General features: G+C 39.9%; 1 protein-coding gene across 5 annotated transcripts in view; it reads right to left on the bottom strand.

The window, feature by feature from the left end:
* Positions 1-15,934, bottom strand: part of LPIN2 (lipin 2) — a 90,555-nt gene that overhangs the window by 40,033 nt on the left and 34,588 nt on the right. For 4 of the 5 annotated variants that reach the window (XM_053664330.1, XM_053664333.1, XM_053664331.1 and 1 more), the window contains exon 2: positions 7,981-8,181. The exons of the other annotated variant lie outside the window; for it this stretch is intronic. In XM_053664330.1, coding sequence (XP_053520305.1) covers positions 7,981-8,172 — 192 coding nt within the window. In that variant the 5' untranslated portion in view covers positions 8,173-8,181. The remainder of the gene's footprint in view (positions 1-7,980; positions 8,182-15,934) is intronic. 5 annotated transcript variants of the gene reach the window in all.

The following is a 15,934-nucleotide window of genomic DNA, read 5'->3' as shown; positions in this document are numbered from 1 at the left end:
ATCTTTGAATACTTTAAAAAAAAATTTATTTAGCATATTTTTTGGACCATAAGATACACCTAGGTTTTAGAGGAGGAAAATAAGAAAAACAATTTGAAGCAAAAAAATGTGGTAAAATATTTAATAATATAATATTTCACCAATGTACGTGTAAACAGAACTCAACAGCAGCAATAACCACCATTATTCTTCCCAAATTTGGAGGAGGGGAAAACAAAACAAACCCCCCCCCAAAAAGAAAAAAAAAAGTGCATCTTATAGTCCGAAAATACTGTATTTATTTTTAGAGAGAGAAGGCAGGGAGAGAGGGAGAGAAACATCGACACGTGAGAGATACATCAATCAGTTGCCTCTTGCAGAGCCCGAACTGGGGGCCTAGCCGGCAACCAAGGCATGTGTCCTGACTGGAAATCAAACCGGTCAACTTCTGGTTTGCAGGCCGGCACTCAATCCACTGAGCCACACAAGCCAGGGCAGAAATATTTCTTGACAATCCCGTCTAGCTTGCAAAGTTTCTTGGGAGAAATCAGCTGACAGTCTTAAAGGGAAATTCTTTGTAGGTAATTACCTGCTTTTCTCTTGCTGCTTTTAAGATTATCTCTTTAACTTTTGACATTTTAATTATGATGTGTCTTGGTATAGCCCCCTTTATATCCATCTTGTTTGGGACTCTGTGCTTCTTGGGCTTGTATGTCTATTTCCTTCACCAAATTAGGAAAGTTTTCTTTTATTATTTTCTCAAATAGGTTTCAATTTCTTTCTCTTTCTCTTCTCCCTCTGGCACCCCTATCATGTGCATGTTGAAATGCTTGCAGTTGTCTCCTTATACTATCCTTGATGTTTCAGATTCTTTTCTTTTTCTGTACTGATTATGGATATCTTTTTCTTCCTATGTTCCAAAAATCATTGATGTGATTCTAGGCTTAATACACTTGACAGTTGTTTCCTGTAAACTGTTTTTTATTTCAAATAGTATCCTCTTCGTTTCTGATTGGATCATTTTTATGCTATTGAATTACCCAGTTCTTTGAGCATCCTTAGAACCAGTGTTTTCAACTCTGCATTTGATGGATTGCTTACCTCCATTTTGTTTAGTCCTTTTTCTGGACTTTTGTTCTCTTCTTTCATTTGAGACACTTTCTCTCCTCATTTTGGTAGCCATCTTGAGTTTGTTTCTATGTATTACACAGAGCTGCTTTTACTCCACATCTTGGTAGTGTGGCTTAATATAGTAGGTGGCCTGTAGGGGCCAGTGGCACAGCCTCCCCTACCCCCAAGCTGGGTATGTGAAGTGCACTCTTTATAGGATGAGCATTCCCTCCTCTTGTAGTTGAGTCTTGATTGCTGTAAGCAGGTCAATGGAAGGGATTTACCCACAGGACCGGATATGACCACTGGCCAGCAACCACCTCCCTCCTTGTGGTTGGGTGGTGCTGTTCCAACTTGGTCTCTTGTATGTTGCATACACAGGCTCTGGGTTTTTGGATGGTGCAAGCCAGCGTCAGCCACCACCTGTGTTCTGTCTGCAAACGGCTGTTGCTAGTGCTAGGTCTGGTGCCACGCAGTAACAGATAAGGGCTGGGCTCAGCAGCTGCTTGTTTGGGCAGATTTAGGAAGGTGAGGAGTCTGCAGCTAATCTGGCCATTCACATGAAAAAAGCCACTGTTAACATGTTGGGTGTGTCTGTGATTTGGATGGGGCAGAGCCACTGCACTGTAGCTGTGTCCAGGAGGACTCAAAAAGAAATAATGGCCTCTGTCTACAGTTCTGTCCATGAGGAAGTTGTCTCTCAGCTCTTACCTTAGGCCAGACACTTCAGTTATTCCCCATATGCTACTAGTGTCCCTCAATGTGCTGCCTTGGTGCTGGAGCACAGAGGGGTGAGTTTAAGTAAGTCTGTGCGCTGAGCCATCTACAGGAGATGTCTGAGAATCCCAGTTTGACTGCAACCCAAACCGCCCTGGTTTTTACAGCCAGAAGTTACAGGGTTTTATCTTCCTGGCACTGGGACCTGAGGCTGGGTGGTCTGGTATCCCTAGCTCCTAAGAGATCCCTGTTTTATATCTTCCACATGTAGGCTTGGGACAAGCTGGTTCTGTGTCTCTGCTGCTCCTACCCATCTGGATGAATGTGGTTTCTTTAACTGCTTAGTTGTCAGACTTCCATGCACCTTGATTTTCTGATGTTTCTGAAAGATAGCTGTTCTGTACTTTAGCTCTAATTTTGTGGTTGTGTGAAGGGCTGAGCCACATTTACCCATGCCTCCATCTTGACAGGAAGACTTCTAAATAAAGGCCTGATTAATTCAAATGCTCCTTGACTTGTTATGCAAGCCAGTAAATCCCTTTTTCTTAAGCTGGTATGAGGTGGATGTCTGTTATCCATAATAGAAACTGTGTTTTCTAAAACACTGGGTTATTTAACTTTGTTAAGTAATCAAATAATCAGTTTTGTGTTAAACCCAAAAAAGTAATATTTGGAAATATCAAATATAGGTTTACCTTCTGAAATTAAATCTGAGTTATAAAACATACTGGGAGTATTGATGTTCTATCAAACAAGAATATACCAATGGCTGTGGGAAAATTATTCTACTGCATCTCTCTAACCATAGGTTTTAAGGTGATTGTGATTTCAAGCTCACTTCACACACAGTATTACGTCTGAAAATTGGGCCTTAGTTTAAATCAACGAATTGCTTTTCCTAATCCAAACTGACCCAAAATAAGATGAACGGTTAATCCAAGCTGCCAGGTAATCACAAGGCAAACATGGTTTCACTGTCATAGGAAAGCTGTGTTTTCGTCAAATACAAGCCCAATTTCCTTGTAAACATGTCTTTTGAGTTTCTGGGGTACCAAGGAAAGGAGTGAAAAGAAATTTTCTCTTGCCCTGTGTCTCATGGATAGCCTTCTATTAAAACTCAAGGGTTTGACAATGTACTGAAAACAATGATTTGTGTAACCTTCTACTACTTTCTTTTTAAAAAATAGATTTTATTGATTATGCTATTACAATGGTCCCATTTTTTCTCCCCATTATTCCCCTCCACCCAGTAACCCCACTTCCCACCATCATTCCCCCACCATAGTTCATGTCCATGGGTCATACATGTAAGTTCTTTGGCTTCTCCATTTCCCATACTACTCTTAACCTCCCCCAGTCTATTTTGTATCTACCAATTATGCTTCTTATTCCCTTCAACCTTTTCCGCCATTCTTCCCCCTTCCCCTCTCTGCTGATAACCCTCCATTGTGATCTCCATTTCTGTGCATTAGTTCCTGTTCTAATTGTTTAGTTTTTTGTTTTTGTAGGTTCAGTTATTGACAGTTGTGAGTTGTCATTTTAATGTTCATATTTTTGGTCATCTTTTTCTTAGATAAGTACCTCAACATTTCATATAATAAGGGCTTGGTGATGATGAACTCCTTTAACTTGACCTTATCTAAGCACTTTACCATTCTAAATGATGGCTTTGCTGGATAGAGTAATCTCAGATGTATGTAGGTCCTTGCTTTTCATGACTTTGAATACTTCTTTCAAGCCCCTTCTTGCTTGTAAGTTTTCTTTTGAGAAATCAGCTGATAGTCTGATGGGAACTCTTTTACAGGTAACTGTAGATACCAAAAGGAGTTTTGTAGGTAACTCCTTTTCTCTTGCTGCTTTTAAGATTCTCTCCTTATCATTAATCTTGGCTAATGTAATCATGATGTGCCTTGTTCTGTGCTTCCTTGGGTCCAACTTCTTTGGGACTCTCTGAGCTTCCTGGACTTCCTTGAAATTTATTTCCTCTGCCAGATTAAGGAAGTTCTCCTTCATTATGTTTTCAAATAAGTTTTCCATTTCTTGCTCTTCCTCTTCTCTTTCTGGCAACTATATGATTCAGATGTTGGAACGTTTAAAGTTGTCCCAGAGGTTCTTATGCCTGTCCTCATTTTTTTTTTTTTGAATTCTTGTTTCTTCATTCTGTTACATGAATGTTTATTTCTTCTTTCTGATCCAAACCATTGATTTGAGTGCTGGTTTCCTTCCCTTCACTGTTGGTTGCCTGTACATTTTCCTTCATTTTGCTATTAACGGCCTTCACTTTTTCCTCTGTTTTGCAACCACACTCAACCATTTCTACGAGCGTCCTGATTAACAGTGTTTTGAAATGTGCATCTGACAGGGTGCCTAGCTCTTCATTGCTTGGCTGTACTTTTTCTGGAACTTTAATCTGTTCTTTTTTTTTTTAAATACAATTTTTTAAATTGATTATGCTGTTAGTTGTTCTATTCCCCCCTTCATTCCCCTCCACCCTACCCCCATCCCCACCATTACCCCCCCTTTAGTTTATGACCATGTGTCTCAAGTCCTTTAGATTCTATATTTCCCATGCTATTCTTGCCCCCCCCATCTATTTTCTATCTACTGTCTATGCTACTTATTTTCTGTACCTTCTCCCCCCTTCTCCTCCTCCCACTCCCCTGTTGCTAACTCTTCATGTGATCTTCATTTCTATGGTTCTGCTCCTGATCTAGCTCTCCTCTTAGTTTGCTTTTGTTTTAGGTGTGGTTGTTGATAACTGTGAGTTTGCTGTCCTTTCACTGTTCATCTTTTTATCTTCTTTTTCTTAGGTAAGTCCCTTTAACATTTCATATAATAAGGGCGGGGTGATGATGAACTCCTTGAATTTGATCTTATCTGAGAAGCACTTTATCTGCCCTTCCATTCTAAATGAAAGCTTTTCTGGACAGATCAATCTTGGTTGTAGGTCTTTGGATTTTATGACTTGGAATACTTCTTTCCAGCCCCTTCTTGCCTGTAAGGTCTCTTTTGAGAAATCCACTGATAGTCTGATGGGAACTCCTTTGTAGGTGACTGTCCCCTTATCTCTTGCTGCTTCTAGAATTCTCTCCTTCATTTTAATCTTGGCTAATATAATTATGATGTACCTTGGTGTGTTCCTTCTTGGGTCCACCTTCTTTGGGACTCTGACCTTCCTGGAAGTCTATTTCCTTTGCCAGATTAGGGAAGTTCTCCTTTAATATTTGTTCAAATAAGTGTTCCACTCGTGACTGTTCCTCTTCTCCTTCTGGTACCCCTATAATTTGGATGTTGGGACGTTTAAAGATGTCCTGGAGGTTCCTAAGCCTCTCCTCATTTTTTTTTTGAAGACTTTATTATTTTTATTTTTTATTTTTTTAAATTTTTTAATTGATTATGCTGTTACAGTTGTTCTATTCCCCCTTTCATTCCCCTCCACCCTACCCCCCATCCCCACCATTACCCCCCTTTAGTTTATGACCATGTGTCTCAAGTCCTTTAGATTCTATATTTCCCATGCTATTCTTGCCCCCCCATCTATTTTCTATCTACTGTCTATGCTACTTATTTTCTGTACCTTCTCCCCCCTTCTCCTCCTCCCACTCCCCTGTTGCTAACCCTCCTTGAGATCTTCATTTCTATGTTTCCACTCCTGATCTAGCTGTCCTTTTAGTTTGCTTTCGTTTTAGGTGTGGTTCTTAATAATTGTGAGTTTGTTGTCCTTTCACTGTTCATGTTCCTTTAACTTCTTTTTCTTAGATAAGTCCCTTTAACATTTCATATAATAAGGGCTTGGTGATGATGAACTCCTTGAATTTGATCTTATCTGAGAAGCACTTTATCTGTCCTTCCATTCTAAATGAAAGCTTTGCTGGATAGAGCAATCTTGGTTGTAGGTCTTTGGATTTCATGACTTGGAATACCTCTTTCCAGCCCCTTCTTGTAATCTGTTCTTTCATTTGGGCCATATCTTTTTGTCTCGGCACCTATTACGTAATAAGGGGCAGAGCCTTAGGTATTCCAGAGGGCAGGGCAACCCGCTTTGCTTCACAATGGTTCTGTATGTGGGGGAGGGGGTCAGAGAGGAAACGATGACCCTTGCTCTTTCTCTGCCAGCTGTTAGTCACTTTCTCCACTACCCACAAGCAAATTGGGCCTTTCTGGTGCTGATTTCCATGTAGGTGGGTTTGTGTATATTCTAGTACCCTGTGGGTCTCTCCAACAAACTCTCCTGTCAGGCTGGGAGTTACTCCTGCCACTTCAACCCCTACAGTTTTTTTTTCAGACAGATGTCTTGAGGCTTTATTTCCCTGCGCTGGGAACCTAGGTTTCAGGGTCTATCTCACTCCCCAATTATTACTCCTATTTATTCACATGAAAATGTGAGACCGCCCTCTCCACCAGCCACCACCTCTCTTTAGCCACTGCCTTACCTCACGTAGTCCCTACCCTGGCTGCCCAACTCCTCCCTTCCCTCTCCCCTCCTACCCATCTGGATAAATGTTTCTTCTTTAACTCCTTGGTTGTCAGACCTCCATACAGTTTGGATTTTCTGGAAGTTCTGGTATTTTTTTGTTTTTAAATTTGTTGTTGTCCTTCTTTCTGTTGTGCAAGGAGGCACGGTGTATCTACCTATGCCTGCATCTTGGCCAAAAGTCTATACTACTTTCTTAATTAGAGGCATCTTATCTGCCCAGTCACTATTTCCAGATGCACAAATGCTTATGTATGTTAGCTGTATTTTGAAAGGCTAGAAAACTTATTTAAGTTCATCAAAATCCTAGATCACAGCAAAAATAAGCAAGTTATGCATTATAAGCCATTTAAAAATAGATCCTGGCACAACTAATGGCAAGTTTCAGTGGATTAACAGTTTGCTGCTGATTCTCCCAATGCAGATACAATTGAGAAGTACTGCAACTTAGTAGTACAGGAAAGACAGTAAATTCCAGAAGGTAACTGTGGTGTAACACTGTATTACAATGGAAAGTTTCAAAGTCGCCAAGTAAATTGCAACAGCTTTTGGTTTCCAAAGGGTGACTATGAACAGAGGCCAGACCATACAAACTCTTTCTCCCTAAAATGTGGCTCTGCAGTGGAACACTGATTTGGTTAATACCTAGAAAAATGAAATCTTTTTTTTTTTTAGTGGGGAGAATATCTACTTTGTGAAACCCATAAACCTTATCTTTCACTTTCAAAATAACCTAAATTCTATTAAAATAGAGGGAAATCTCTATTTTAAATAATAAAATTAGCTATGTGAAATAGTCCAAATCTGAAAATAGCTATTTTCAACTTATGCCAGTGGTCCTCTAACACACACTTTTGTTTAAGAAAATGGTGTGGATTCTTCACTGTGCTTTAAAATACTCGCAAAAAAATCTCCCTATATTGTTTAGGTAGATACTGTGGGCAAGAGTTCTACTCCTGGTAAATACTATGTACCTGCAAAATTTTATTACTAGCTTAATTTTCTGACAAGATTGACATCAGATGAACTAACAAACTTCCCAGTTACTCCATTACCTAAAGGAAAGAGAATGTAAGAGAAAGAAAAGCCAACACAAAATACTTTCTTTTAAAATGAATCTTCCCTAAGATAAATAAAAGTCAACCAGCCTATGACTGGGGTTTTGCATTTCAGTTGGATTTGGAGACAAGTCCTAATATAACCAAATTTAGATTACAAATAAGATTTACAGCTTTGTCAAAACAAATTATTATTTGACATTAATTGTTTAAACACATGTAACATGTTCTTGGTTATGTCGGTCCATTCCATTCAGGACTGTTGTGAAGACATTACCCTAAATATTTTAAAATGTTGTCTAAAGTAAAGAAATTTTTTCTAAATACATCTAAACATCCTCACTTATCCTCAAAACAGAGAACATCCTAGATTCTCTGTTTTGCTCTTCTGAACTGCAACAATACCAAAATAAGGTTCAGTCTGAACAATGTAGGGAAATTCCCTTGGAGAGATTTTCTGTAGTAGGGCTTTCTGAATTTAGAAGCAACTTCAAAAAGCAATTAAGGTTGACTTCTCATACCACTGTCTTTAACATCATGCAGATTTTATATAAAAGGCTCAGAGAGCTCACAGTAACCATTTATTTATTGGTGCCATCTAACCTTCACCCTCCTGGAAAATGTGCTGTGCCCTGCACTCACCACTTTCTCTTTGGATCTCAGGACTCCCAGCTTCCCAAACCGAACATGGAAAGGCGAACACTGATAGGTGCCGTCCTGCTGCCGCACCACAATGACATCGATGCACCCAGACAAGGTAGCTTGGTTAATGCCCTTGTAGAGTTCCTTCACAGTGACAATCACCTGCCCGGCCAGCTGTCCCACATAATTCATGGTTTGAGACTACAAAAGATAAGAAAAAAATCAGATGCAATGTTAACATTGAATTTATAGATCTAATGACAATAACAAAGAAAAAACAAAAGTGACTGAAGTTACATTACTAATGTGTACAATAGATTATCTACCATTAGTAACTTTGATGACTTTGAACCCATTAGTATCATGCTACCGCTGTTTCTACAAATGAACAATCCTAAACTGTCCTCCATTTTATCTAAAGCATGCGTAAGTTCCCTTTCCTTTCCAAGTATCAAACATAGTGCCAGATGCCATTACAGAATTTTCTGCAAAGTAAAGAACCTGCACAAAATCACCAAAGAACCCAGATCACCACCACTGCCCTTCTGCCCAAGACTCTTGGGTTCTCATGGCTATTGTAGCTACTCTGGCCATAGCAGACAAACAGAAAAAAACAACCAAAGATCACCCCCAGGAGAAACCTGCTGAAAGATGAATAAGTGAAAGTTGTTTTCTATGGGACTATTAATAGAATATTGTATATCAGACAGAAGCTAGATTAAATGAACTCTAGTGAGCTAGACTGGGTCTAACCTAATTTATAACATTTTTTCTAGGGAAAAAACCCCTTCAATGCCACAGCCCAACTTAATGACACATACACCCATGTCCCATAAACTTCAAAGCTAAAAACAGGGTTTAACCTTGTTCTTCAACTGCAATTCACTATTCAAATCAGGATCACCAGGCTGTAAAGAATCCTCCAGAAAGGGTCAAAGAAGGAAGTGAGTGCACCTGACTAGGTCCACTAGGGTCAAAAGAAAATGTTTTTCTTTGTCTCTGTGCTCCAGAGATGCTGTGACTACAGTTAGACCTGGCTTTACTCTAACCACAGGACGTGGCATCCACAATATGATATGCTGTGATGGCAAGTGCCCCTGGAACCCTCATAACTATTCCACTCATTAGGGAAAAAAAGCACCCTCTAGTTCTAAGATTGTCAAATTTCATTTCCGGTTATTGACTATCACATTTCTTTCCTTAGACACTGTGTCAAAGCACAATTCAGCAAAAGTCATTCTCTTGGAGATGGGAAAGTTGCAGATCAAACAAGAGAGCCTTTGTGCAGCTCTGGCTAATCCAGAGGCTGACTTACACTGAACCAGAGAACTGAGAGATGATTCTCCAGGTTATTCATCATAAGCACATCTCTCTCTCTCCAAACCCAGCTTTCGAAGTGTCTAGAACTCAAAGTAACTACATGCTCAGAAAAGTTCCCAGATCATTCTATTCTGTCGAAAAAATCTAAAGCTGAATTGTGAGAAAAAATGTCATCCCTTGGGAAAAGGTAGGGGCCCACTGTTTAAAGCTGAGCAAGTGCCTGCTGGCAGTGTCTGGATTATTTTTTTCTGCTCCTGTATACAGATTAATGTGTAATCACAGCCCAGTCATTTTACACCATGAAACACAGCTACAGTACTTTCACCCTGGAGATTTTTTAAAAATATTTTAAAGCTAATGTTACCAAGGCCCCCAAATACAACTACAGAAGGTACATTTGGAAGATGTAAACTAGCTGCAGAACTTATTACTAAATAACCAAACAAGGCAGTGTCCTCTATGTGGTAATTCTAAAACAATGACAAGTTGGTGATATTAATGGTTTTAGAATTATTTCTTGAATGAATAAAAGACTGATCAAATGAACTACCGATAAATCAGACTAAAAAAATAAGAAATGTGAGGAGGAAATAGTGTTTCATCAGAATATTCATATTACAACTATATTTAATTTTTTATTTTGAGATAACTGTAGATTCACATACATGTAATTGTAATAAATAATACAAAGTGATCACATGTACCACTTACCCGTTCCCCCAATACTAACAATCTCACACAATTCTAGTGCAGTATCACAACTGAGATATCAACACTGATTCAGTTAAGATTCAGAATATTTCTAACATCACAAAGACCCATCCTATTGGCCTTTTACAGCCAAACACACCTACTTCCCTCTCACTCTCTCCTTAATCTCTGCCAACCACTAAACTGTTCATTTCTTTAATTTTTGTCATTTCTAAGACAGTTATATAAATGGAATCATATAGTATATAACCTTTGGAGATTGCCTTTTTCCACTCATGTTTCTATGGAGACTCATTCAGATTGCTGCATATATGAACATTTTGTTCCTTTTTATTGTGAAGTTGTGTTCCATGGTATAGATGGACCATATTTTGTTTAACCATTCACGTGTTGAAGAACAGCTAAGCTATTTTAAGTTTTTGGCTATTACAAAGAAAACTGCTACAAGCATTCCTTTATAGATTTTTGCATGAAAATAAGTTTTCAACTAACTGGGGTGAAAACACCCAGGAACGGCTGCTGGGTTGAATGGGAATTACATGCTTAGTTTTTAAAGGCACTTCCATCAGAGTTGCTGTACCATTTTATATTTCTACCACCGATGTCTGAGAGATGCAGTTTATCCACATCCTTGGCCAGCACTTGGCATTGTTACTAGTTTTTATTTTAGTCATGATGACAGGTGTGCGATGATATTAATTTGCATTTCTCTACTGGCTACTGATGCTATCTTTTCAGATAATTTGCCTCATAAATATGTCATTACACTTTGTTTCATAAAAGTACATAACTAATTTAGAAGAAAAGGGAAACCTATTGTTTGTGCCTTATTTGGAAGGGTCACGGTGAACAAATTTTATATGTTAAGAATGTTTCAAAAAACAGAAGTGAAATAACATTCTGTCTTCTGTAGTTCATTTTTTCACCCTTTTACCAGAAGGTTTAGCAACCCAAAACATTCCATCAGAATTTCATATTCTATAAATAATTCAAGGTCTGTCCAGAAGGTATCCAGCCATGTACTAGGAAAAATAGAAAGTTATTGAAGAAGATACGAGATGCAAGAAATACTGTACACAGGACAATGATGTCTCAGGACCTTGGAACCTCACACAATTTTCCCAAACACCATCATCACCTTTGAAAGGGAAGTGATTTCAGACCATTGGTGAGATTCAGGAAAATGCTATGCTGCCCCATAGCATTTTCCTGAATCTCACCAATGGTCTGAAATCACTTCCCTTTCAAAGGTGACTCTAGTTTTGTGAAAAGCCAAAAGTTGTAGGGCACCAAATCTGGGCTGTAGGCAGGGCTGAGTCACCTGGGTGTGATATTTCACAAAATATTTGATATTTCACAAAAAACCTGTGTAAGACATGTAATGCATGAGCAGGTGGGTCATCATGATGAAAATGCCAATCACTAGCTGCCCACAGATGTGGCCTTCTGAATCACCCAAATAGTTTCCTTGGAAGAATCTTCAAGCTTAACACAAAATTCGTGCAGATTCATTCCTCTACTCAGTCATTTTGCATGCAAAGGCCACACAGTACACATGCTCACTCAGCAGCATCTACTGGCCCCACTGACTAGTACAGTGAAGTCACCATTGCCCACTTACTAACATTCCAGTCCACTCTCGTTGGCTGCCAGGTTTTATCAATGTTGTACAAACTGTTCTTGTTATATTAACAAAGGCTAAACTTTTTCCAGACAGACCTTATATATGTTCACATCATGCTTTTGGTCTTTCCTGGTACATACATTAACCAAATAGCATACAAGTACATAATCTTTATTATTGCTTGATGGTAGTGGCAATTTTTAAATGAGTTTTGTTACATAGTCTTTTAAAAATTCGTAACTGAGGACTTCCGCCAAGATGGAGGTGTAGGTGAAAACACTGCCTTCTCGCACAACCAAATCTAAAAACAACAAAGTTTTAGCAATAATAAACGCAGCCAAACCACAGAAAATTGAACACAGAGTCCGACAACAACGAACCACTCAGCTAGACTGTTAAGAGGGGCGGAGCCATCAGCGGAGCAGGTCGGGCAAAAAAGATCCCCCGACCAAGGCAGCCAAGGGTGAATCCCAGGTGTGGGGCAGCCACAGGCAGACCCAGTGAAGGCACAAGGCGGCAGGCTGACTGCGGTCACACATTTGTGTGCAGATAAATCAGAGAAGGAGCAAGCAGTGAGACAGACCGGGTAGGCCCCTGTGGTGGGAAGGAACAGAGGGGACCGCCATTGCCCCTCTCTAACCCTGCCCCCACATACAGCATCACAACCCAGCGTGGGGGGGGGGGCCTGCCCTGCCCTGGTGAACAACTAAAGCTCCGCTCCTCATATGTAACAGGTGTGAACAGATCAAAACATGGCTAAAGAAGAACTCAGAGTCCCAGAACCCATAAATCTAAGCGAACAAGAAATTGCCAACCTATCAGAGGCACAGTTCAAAACACTGGTGATCAGGATGCTCACAGAACTGCTTGATTTTAGTCACAAATTAGAGGAACATATGAAGGCTAAACTAATTGAAATGAAGGGAATTGCACAGGAAACCAATAGTGATGGAAAGGAAACTGGGACTCAAATCAAGGGAGTGAAACAGAAGGAAAAAAAATGACCAAACAGAAAAATATGAAGAAATGAGAATTCAAAAAAATGAGGAGAAGCTTAGGAACCTCCAGGACATCTTTAAACGTTCCAACATCCAAATTATAGGGGTACCAGAAGGGGGAGAGGAACAGCCACCAGTGGAAAACTTATTGGAACAAATAATAAAGGAGAATTTCCCCAATATGGCAAAGGAAACAGACTTCCAGGAAATCCAGGAAGCTCAGAGTCCCAAAGAAGTTGGATCCAAGAAGGAACACACCAAGGCACATCATCATTACATTACCCAAGATTAAAATGAAAGAGAGAATTCTAGAAGCAGCAAGAGATAAGCAGACAGTCGCCTACAAAGGAGTTCCCATCAGACTGTCAGCTGATTTCTCAAAAGAGACCTTACAGGCAAGAAGGGGCTGGAAAGAAGTATTCCAAGTCATGAAAACCAAAGACCTACAACCAAGATTGCTTTATCCAGCAAAACTTTCATTTAGAATGGAAGGGCAGATAAAGTGCTTCTCAGATTAGATGAAGTTCAAGGAGTTGATCACCAAGCCATTATTATATGAAATGTTAAAGGGACTATCTAAGAAAAAGAAGATAAAAAAGATGAACAGTGAAAGGACACCAAACTCACTGTTATTAAGAACGACACCTAAAACAAAAGCAAATTAAGAGGACAGCTATATCAGGAGCAGAACCATAGAAATGAAGATCACATGAAGAGTTAGCAACAGGGGAGTGGGAGGAGGAGAAGGGGGGAGAAGGTACAGAAAATAAGTAGCACGGATGGCAGGTAGAAAATAGATGGGGAGGGCAAGAATAGTATGGGAAATATAGAATCTAAAGGACTTGAGACACATGGTCATAAACTAAAGGGGGGCAGGGGGTGCAGGGTGGAGGGGAATGAAGGGGGGAATAGAACTGTAATGGCATAATCAATAAAATCAAATAAAATTTTTAAAAAAAGAGTGGATGACGAAAGGCAGCAAGGACACACACAGCAACACCTGGTGCAAGCTTCCTCTGGAGAACAGGCGGATCAACGTCCCCCAGGGGACTTGGCCACATCCTGTGAGGGCTGAACTCCATCAAGACCTTTGCTAAAACATTTACCGCATGCCCAGGAGACTCTATGGGGATCGAAATGACCTAAAGGAGGTTACGATTTAGCTAGAACAGAGAACTAGTCAAAACAGGTACACTGTTTGAATGAGCAGCAAGCAGGGCCCCAGGCAACAGCTGCTAACCCTGACAAAGAAACAAGCCTTCCTAGAGAAAGCCCCTCTTAGCCACTTAAATTCCATTAAATAACTTACTGTATACCTCTCAGTTTTTTCTTTTCCCATCACAGCAGATGCTAACTTATTTTAGCTGCCTTTAAAAAAATTATTTGGGGGTGACAACAATTTTTTGTTGTTCTACTTATTTATGCATTCATTGACTGATTCTTTTATGTACCCTGACCAGGGATTGAACCCACAACCCTGGTATATCAGGACTACTCTCTAACCAACTGAACTACCTGGCCAGAGCCTAGCTGTCTTTTAATATTTGCTTTACAAAATAAGCAACAGGAAATAACAGCACAAAAAAAAACAGCTCTTGTCTTCAGTCAGGGAGACAGTCCCCAACTCTAGGAGCTTCACAAAGTAGATGGTTCATTAAGCCCCATTTGGTCTCCCTGAAGCCAAAAATCCAAAATGCGCTGCCACAAACATCTCCTGGAGAACACAGTCTCCTTCTGCCCCACAGTACAGGGAAGCTGCTGTTGTTCATTTCTAGGGCCACTTAGTCCTCCATCTATGGAATCTGTAAACCAAAACCAAAACCAAAACTCTGGGCAAATTCCTTCAATATACCAAGTTCTCTAGACAGCCTCTTTGTCCCAGGGAAGGTCCTTCAATGTAATACCTCTGCATATTTAATTTGGAAATAATCAGATAAGAAGGCTACATAATTCCTTCAAGACACACAACAGAGAATTTGTAATCCACCTATCAAAATGCTCGTTATACTGGCACATGTCTGACAGGATTTTCGTATAGTTGAGCACAACTGAGCACCTGCTTCATGCCAGGTACCAGAGTGAGTCCTTATAACATAATGATGAATAAATCCTTCCATGCTTCTCTTATAGGTCCCTGGGTTTAACAAGAGAAAGAGACATAAATAGTGTCTTAACTTACACAATGCCTATGATAATGCTAATTTGGTTACTTTTAGAAAGACTAGAAAGGAGGAAAAAAACCTGCATGGAGAATCAAGGAAGGCTTCTGGAAGCACCAAATATTTGTTCTAGCTGTGTAAATGTGTGTGGGAAGTCTATTAGGCCAAGAAAAGGAGGTGCCAGTAGGCAGTCCTAGGCAGAGAGAAGAGCACATGGAAAGGGTACGCTGAATCTGAGGCAAAAGTGAAAGATGATGCAAGGTCTCGGGCCCATGCCTCAAGTGTGTCTCATGGGCAATGGGTGCCAGCAGGGATTATGGTCAGGAAAATGACATGATGACTTGGGAGTAGGGAGGATGAACTGGAGAAAAGGGGGCAAAAAGTGGAGACCACTTCAGAAGCTACTACAACCCATTTAAGCAAGAGATAGAGCAACTGTAAAGGCAGAAGAGGTAGAGAGGGCGCTGAGAATCAGTAAGATCTGATGACCAACCCAAGACAGATGCTAATGGAAAGAAAGCAGTTGGTTAGGGTACCATGATTTCTAGACCGAGCTAGAAATACGTCTGACACATACATGTGGCATTCAGTAAATACTGTTGAATGAATAAACAAAGCAAGTTAGACATGAAAATAAAAGGAACAGATATGGTGGGAAACTTTCTATTAAGGCTGAACTTCAAGATTATTATTTATTCCACTGGTTCAAAATTTTGTGTACAAGAAAAACATCCTGAACGGTTTTTAAAATGCAAATTTCCTTGGATCTTTTTTAAAGTTTAATAACTGATCATGAAGATCAGCCAGGTTGGAAAGCATAGTTCCATGTAAAAACAAGAGACCTTCTAATAAAATCCTATGCCTATCCTTGCTACTTCCAAAATCAATCTGTCATAAAATGAACTCCAAGGAGGGCTGAATCTTTGGGTGCTGTCCTGTTTGTACATGTTCAGAAAAGATGTTCTAAAAGTTCCTTCTGAGCTAGCATCTGGACTCAGAAGATTCCTTCCTGAGTGACTAAGGTTTAGCCAGGATGTTTGAAGGCACAGTCAGAGACTGTTCTATGTCTAACCAACCTCTTTTCTTCCTGTTAAGTGAAGAACACCAGCAAGGTCCACAATGCAGGCCAGTATTACTCAGAG

Source organism: Artibeus jamaicensis, unplaced genomic scaffold, assembly GCF_021234435.1.
Source record: "Artibeus jamaicensis isolate MK-2021 breed Jamaican fruit bat unplaced genomic scaffold, CSHL_Jam_final contig_354, whole genome shotgun sequence".
Classification (NCBI taxonomy): Eukaryota; Metazoa; Chordata; class Mammalia; order Chiroptera; family Phyllostomidae; genus Artibeus; species Artibeus jamaicensis.
This window is presented reverse-complemented; position numbering and strand designations above follow the sequence as displayed.